This window comes from Populus alba, chromosome 18 (genome assembly GCF_005239225.2).
Source record: "Populus alba chromosome 18, ASM523922v2, whole genome shotgun sequence".
Taxonomy (NCBI): Eukaryota; Viridiplantae; Streptophyta; class Magnoliopsida; order Malpighiales; family Salicaceae; genus Populus; species Populus alba.
Genome location: NC_133301.1, coordinates 8,782,202 through 8,789,682, shown reverse-complemented (window position 1 = coordinate 8,789,682; position 7,481 = coordinate 8,782,202). Strand labels below are relative to the sequence as shown.

Below are 7,481 nucleotides of genomic sequence, written 5' to 3'. Positions count from 1 at the left end.
CAGACGAGTCTAGATTGATGCCACTGCCACTAATTACATTGAATATCCATCCTCAATATATACATACATATAACACAAAGAAAGATTATCGTGCTTAAACAGTCTGTGTGTTTTGTTTTTTCTATATTTACTGTCATGAAAATCATAGAACAAGTTATTAAGAAAATGGAAGAATACATTTTGAAGACTGGTAATATTCGAACCCGGATCCAGCTAGTGTTAAGGAATTGTTGGAAACCCCACAAAAACTATTCTATATTTAATGAGAATCTTCTTAGCCTCCTACCCACTTCATTAAAGTTAGGTACAGCTGAAGAAGATTCCCGGCTCCTCTTAGGGCTCCTTTATTATTCTTTCGGGTTGGATTTTCCCTTTAAGCTTTGTGGGTTGTGTTCCCTTCCCTTAATTTAGAGTCGTAGAATTTGGAACTAAGATATTCCTTCCTTAGGAAAATATTATATTCTTTTCATGTTGAATGAATTTCTCATTTTGGATTACATATTCTCTTCTTTCTTCTCTTCTGAGTGCACTCAAATTCAGAGCAATTATGCAACTTTTGAAACCAAAAGGAAAGCTGCATGCATGCTGTGGATCGATATTGATCAGCTAAGCCACAGAGATAGAATTATGCACCCCATTCGAACATATCCTCTTGCTCCTTCCAAAAAGCCCCGTTTGTACGTAAGTGCGGTGTCTTGCACTCAAAAAGCATAAAATCAAAGCTCTTCATTAACGCGGTTAACCACACTAGCAAACGACCTAATTAATGTTAGAAAAAAGATGTATAGAACCACCCACTTCGGTGAGGATGCTGTCATGTACTCCTTGTTGCCATACACGTGGCTGACATCTACCAACTTGTTGGTGCTTAGGAGGTTTCACCGGACATGATCAAGATGATCCTAACCATCGAATCAATCCCATCCATTCCTTTTGAACTTGTTGTGCATGCACTACTACTACGCAGACTTTAGAATTTGGAACACCCATTTGGCATTATTTACTGAAAGTAACTTGGAAGAGCTGAGAATGGATCCTACTGAAGGATGTTCCAAGCCACCAGATGACTGCCACGTGGGAGATATCTCAAAAATCTTTCAATCCCACCCATTAATTAAGCTTGTTAAACCAGATGATAGAATACTTCACATAGGAAACTTTTGAAGACTACGCAGCAGCAGTATTGATGATGACCAGGTGTTTTGATTTTAAAAGTAGGAGAATCTTAGTCCTCATACACAGTCTCGTAAATTCAAAACGAAATAGAAAATGGAAAAAAGAAAAAAATAAGAAAAGGAAAGAGATAAAGAAAAAGGAGGATAACAGTAAGAAGAAGAATCATCTTTTATATTGGCGATTTGAATTCGTACAAAGACCTGCTTGCTAGTTATATGCCAATTAAAGGTTTCAAAAACCAGGGTCTAATCACATGACCCCTCTACTGTCAGACTCCTGATTCCTTCTTCCGTTTCAGAAAGCCTCGGCCACCTCTCTCGTATTTTTAGCTTTTTCTAACTTTGCTCTTTGCAAGAAGTTACCATTGCTCTTTAGCCCCCCCTGCTAGCTTTTTCTTTTCTCTCCGAACCCTACTTTATTCCCTCTTGAACTCAACCCTAAAAAGAAGACGATCCTCCTTGTGTTCACAAACAACAGCCTCTCCCTTTATCTCTCTCTCTCTCTCTCTCTCTCCCCCTCTCTCTCCAACCCACTTGAAAACTCAGAACCTAGAAAGCAAGAGTCGGAACACCCGCCCTCTTTTGCTGTTGTTTGTTCCTGCATATGCTATTCCTATTGTAGCATGAACGCTAACAACAACCCAAGGCTTGTTGAGTAGAGAGAGTTTCCTTGCTGTGCGAGAAAAGACAGATTAGTAACTATGGCATCTCCATCAGAACTCAGCCTGGATTGCAAGCCCCATAGCTATTCTATGTTATTGAAATCTTTTGGAGAACAGAATGACCAGACCCAAAAGCTTGAAGAGTTTCTCTCTCTCCTTGAAGAAGAAAGGCTAAAGATTGATGTTTTCAAACGCGAGCTACCCCTTTGCATGCAACTTCTAACCAATGGTATATATATATAACATCGCCTGGATTTATTTTCTTGAAAGATTTTGATGCTTTTGTTATAACTACTGATCTGAAACTATGGATTCAAGATTATATATATATATATATATATATATATATATATATATATATATATATATATATATATATATATATCAGAAGATTAATTGGATAGATATTCATGTCATCATATGGAAGCATTTTAATTCAAGTCTTTTTTTATCCATTTTATTTTATATAAATTTGAGTTAGCTTTCTATGTTTGTTACTTTATTTCTTGAGTTCGTCCCTTTGAACATATTTTTGACATATTTAATTTGTTAAAAGAATGTAACACCTCATAGGTTAGAAGATTGTAATTCATCAATGACTCTATCTAATTTCCATCTTTCAACTCAGCTGTGGAGACGTCGAGGCAGCAACTACAAGCCTATAGAGCAAATCAAGTGCCCACACCAGTTCTTGAAGAATTCATTCCTCTCAAAACACCAACATCTGAAGCCCTAGAGAAGACAACAAACATTTCTGATAAGGCAAACTGGATGACAACAGCACAACTTTGGAGCCAAGACAGCAATGAATCCAAACCACAGACCACATTGACATCCCCAAAACAAACTGATATAGGATTCAATGTTAGTTCCAAGCTGGCCTTGGATACCAAACAAAGAAATGGAGGAGCTTTCCTTCCATTCTCAAAAGAAAGAAACCTGTGTCCAAGCCCAACCCTAGCTCTTTCTTCAATTGATAAACACATGGAATTCGATCATAAAAAATGCTCAGAAGCTGAGAATGGATTTTCTTGTCCAAAAAGAGAAAGTTCTGGTAATAAGATTGGCAATGGTGGGGTTGTGATTGAGCAAGCAAAAGGAGCTGTTAATAATTCTTCATCTGATGGCCAAGCAACAAACACTGCAGCTGCTTCTACTACATCTACCACCCAGACTCATAGAAAAGCAAGGAGATGTTGGTCGCCTGACTTACACCGCAGATTTGTCAATGCTCTTCATATGCTTGGTGGTTCTCAAGGTAATCAAAATCTTAACTGTGATGGTCCAGTTTGTCATCATGGTGTTACCGATCTTTATCATTGTCATAATTATATGTATCATTGGTGGGTTACATGTTATTGTCTCTAGTATTTTCCTGATTTCTTTTCTGGTACTGATGCATGAAAACAGTGGCCACCCCAAAACAAATCAGGGAACTCATGAAGGTTGACGGTTTGACCAATGATGAAGTTAAAAGCCATCTGCAGGTATATATTTGTACTCGTCTCTCTCTCTCTCTCTCTCTCTCTCTGGTAGTCTTTCCTCTTATGATTTGTGAGGCTCTGGCAGCATGCATGAAAGAGGCTTTGTACTATTTCTTTTGACCTGACATAACAAGTATGCACTCAATGCATGCTTTGAATATGTTAGTGTTAATAGTACACTGCAGATGCCAATGATATAATTCTATTTGTCCTTTCTTACTTGGTGACACAGAAATATAGGCTTCATACAAGGCGACCCAGTCCAAGCCCACAAGCAGCAGGAGCCCCACCACCACAACTTGTGGTCCTGGGTGGCATATGGGTCCCCCCTGAGTACGCCACGGCAGCGGCAGCAGCTCATAGTGGGGGGCCCACCCTCTATGGCGCCCACCAAGCTTCTCATGCACCGCCACCTCACTTCTGTGCTGCACCACCTGTGTCCCAAGACTTCTACACTGCAGCTGCGACACCTCCACCACCGCTTCACCACCACACCCTCTACCACCAACTCCACTTGTACAAGCCCACCTCACAGGCCCAAAGCTCCCCGGAGTCGGATGTCAGGGGCACTAGGGACAGGTCTGAGAGCATTGAAGATGGCAAGTCAGAAAGCAGCAGCTGGAAGGGCGAGAGTGGTGAAAATGATGGTGGAGAGAGAAGAGGGCTGGCGGCTCTGAGAGAAGATGGCGAAGAGAGCAATGGGAGTGAGATCACTCTCAAGTTTTAAACCTCTCCAGTGTGTAGGGTTAGAGTTAGGGTTAGGGTTAGGGTTTTAGCTTTATTTGCACATGATGTCGATCTAACTTGCTATATGCTACTTAGTAGCATGTAGTATGCTATGTTTCATTCTATTCCATATTTGTCAAATATCTTGAGAGGTAATGTAAAAAAGGGCATGACGAGAAAAGAGAGTGTTTGTTGCTTTTCCTTCTATATTATCATAACAATAATACATATGGTCCTATTAATCAGAAAGAAAAAGCTTTGGAGATGGATTGTTTTAGCTTTTGATTTCGTAGTGATTAGCTGATAATTGAGAGTTGTGAATGAACAGTGATCACAGCATCTCATGTGGCATGCAGTCTATCAAAATCAAGTATGAAATCTTTTATAAAGCGACAGGAATTCCTTATAAAATCTTGGGAAAATAAAAAGTGATAGGAGGGAGTGTCTTTACTCTTTACCAACAGGTTAAAAAGGGAGAGGAGGGAGTGTCTTCACTCTTAATTTACCATACAGAGATATATAGAAGCGTCTTCTCCATCCGAACAAAGTAACTCGAGAGTTGTTTAATTTTACTTGTGATATTATCCTCGACGTTTCTAATAATATATCATGGTTTCTAACCCCCGCGCGCGCTTTTACCTATAGTTGAAGGGGTGAACAGAACACCAGACAGGTCGGATTGCCGAGAATGGCAGAGCTAGACTCGAACTTCTTTCAGAAACTACTTGTTCTTATTTTAGCATTTCTAAACTTTCTTCATCTTCACTGTCACCACATGTATTAAGCTCCTTTTCCTTTTCATTTTTTTTGAAAAATGACAAGTTTAGAAGAAAGTTCTAGAAGAATAGTATACTTTGAAAAAGAACCGTGTTTTTGTTATTATTTTAATAAAAATTATGATTCAAAATCACGGGTTTGATAATCCCTAGTAACTGATGTTTTTCTATCTCTGATCATAGAATTGTATCTCCTTACAGACAAAACCCACGAATCATAATCCCATAGAGAATATTACAACAAAATTTGAAAGGGACCCATTAATGATACACCTTAATACAATCAAGTTAGAGGAGAAGTTCATGGCTTTATAACAAACAACCTCAAAATCGAAACGGATATTTATGGTTGTTTTGTTTGTTAGGACAAGAAAAAAAGAGATGGGGTTGGGGTTGCTATCACTCTGTTGCTACTGTTGGAGGAAAGTAACTAGGGAATATCATATTATTCATATAGGCCATGTAAAATAATTAAATTAATCATGTTTATCAATTATTCAACACCCTTCAACGACATGGTAACCCATTTAAGATAATAATTACTTTTCAATAAAAAACAATTGTTAATAACGTGTGTTACTTTGTCAATACTTTTCTATCTTATGTTATATCCTGAAATTTTTCACCAAACTATGCTTGTTTGATGAAAGTTGATCATTTTATTTCTCCGCATGTGTTTATTTAAGTAATCATTTATTGAACTAATTTAAATTAAAATAATCAGTTAGCTCTAATGATATGAATAATATTACTTTTATAATATCATAATAATGGTGACTATCAAGTTGGGTTTGGAAGGAAGTTGTGTTTTAATGTACCGTGTTCATGATAAATTACTTGCTTGTATTCATAATAAATTGATATATAAAATGTAAACTTAACTCATTTAAATTTCTAAAAATAATAACATGTTTACACTCCTCTAGAATTTGATACAAACAAAAGAATAAGCTTAAATTCTCATTTATTTATAACATTGAGAGTAATCCTTGCAATAAAAGAAATGGATACATATAAATGGAAAAACTTACTAGTTTCTTGTTAATATATGTGTGTGTTTGTGTGTGTGTGTGAGTGAGTGTGTGTGTGTGTGAGAGAGAGAGAGAGAGAGAGATGAAACCAAACCAAAGTTTAAGATTTAAACAAAAAGAAAAATATAATTTTGTTTTTAAAAAAACTCAACACAAGAACCTCATTCATAGTTTTATTATTGAAGTATTTTTTTTTTGTCTTAAATAGATTACAACCCTTTAAAAAAAATTTGAAACCAACCTTGCAAAGAAAATTTTAAGTCCTTAAATGGATAGGATAAATAAAAATAAATTCTAAAATTAAGGCTAAAATATAAAATTAAATAGAAAAATAACATAATTAAGAAAAACATCATCTTGTAAGCCTAATTTGAAGGTTTTTCAGACCTTGACTAGTTATATAGCAAATAGACCTAACATAGAATTAAGCTGGTAGAATCCCTTGAAAAATTTTAAATTGATCTAAGAATCAAATAAACAATTATGCTAGATTTTTTTTTTAAAACATGTTGTTTGCATAACCAGGCCTCTTCTTATGCTTATACATGTCCATATGGTCCATATATATAAACTAGGCTATTCACAAGATCCAAATACAATAGATCTATATCTGATTGATTAAAATATCATGTATTAGTCTCTATAGGTTAAAGAGAACTCATCCTCAAGTTCTAGCACTAGATAGATGGATAAATATTGCACATTAAAAACATTAAAGGTCTTCAACTGGCTGGAATTCACCATTTATGTTTTTCCATTTGTTTAAGTATGGTGAGCTTTGCTAAAATTAAACTAATTTCCTAACTTACCCCTCATCTCCACAAACTATTCTAGAAGTTTCTCATTAAGTTGGAATCCTAGTTAGAGGTAATGGACCTAGGAATCTTATGTAAATGAACCACCTCCTTGAAATGGATATAGTCTAGAAAGCATTCATGGTTTTCCTACAAAGAATAAAGTGGATCATTTTAGATATGTCTACCACCACAAGGATTGAATTCATATCCCATTGGTTACAACGCATACTAACATCCAACTAAGAAGCATTAGGTATAAGCAAGGGAGTGTACAATTCATTATTGGTCAAATAATCTTTGTATCGCTGATAGGTAGTAATCCTCTTTCCGAATCCTAATACTTTGCCAACAATTTAGGCCAATAGTAGTTAAATAAAATCAATGCTAATATTTTATCACATCTAAAGTGAACCTCATAATACATCTTATAAATGATGTGTTAACGTGAAGAATAGTCAATAATACACAATTACACACCATGAAATTAAAAAAATCATCCACAAGTACAAAGTCACCTGACTTACCTTTGTTAGCCAAAAGGTTTGTAATCAACTATGGATTATTTGTCTTTATGATAACAATATATGATTTTATTTAATATGTATGTCAAAGTATTATTGTTATAGGAATTATTCTACATCAAATTAAAGTTACGGACTCCTTGGATGTAAACTTGACTTAAAGACTTTCAAGCTCATATCTTTATGTAATCAAGTCTTTATATAATTTAATTTGGCATCACAAAAATGATTTTCATCCTAAAATATTTTATTGCTAATTAAGTTTTCATCCGAAAGTATGTTAAGTGCACAAAATATCATATAGTGAAA

At 35.6% G+C, this 7,481-nt stretch overlaps 1 protein-coding gene across 1 annotated transcript; it reads left to right on the top strand.

Moving 5' to 3' along the window:
• Positions 1–1,499: 1,499 nt before the first annotated feature.
• LOC118054191 (myb family transcription factor EFM) lies at positions 1,500–4,310 on the top strand. The gene is made up of 4 exons (XM_035065678.2): positions 1,500–2,066; positions 2,466–3,095; positions 3,248–3,324; positions 3,554–4,310. The coding sequence occupies exons 1-4, from the start codon at positions 1,877–1,879 to the stop codon at positions 4,046–4,048; spliced, it is 1,392 nt and encodes a 463-aa protein (XP_034921569.1). The 5' UTR covers positions 1,500–1,876; the 3' UTR covers positions 4,049–4,310.
• Positions 4,311–7,481: the final 3,171 nt, after the last annotated feature.

What these genes read in the sequence shown, in the direction of transcription:
- LOC118054191 (XM_035065678.2), top strand. Translation starts at nt 1,877, where the DNA reads ATGGCATCTCCATCAGAACTCAGCCTGGATTGCAAGCCCCATAGCTAT. An exon ending in CATGCAACTTCTAACCAATG is followed by an intron (nt 2,067 to 2,465) that starts GTATATATATAT and finishes CTTTCAACTCAG; the next exon opens with CTGTGGAGACGTCGAGGCAG. An exon ending in TATGCTTGGTGGTTCTCAAG is followed by an intron (nt 3,096 to 3,247) that starts GTAATCAAAATC and finishes GCATGAAAACAG; the next exon opens with TGGCCACCCCAAAACAAATC.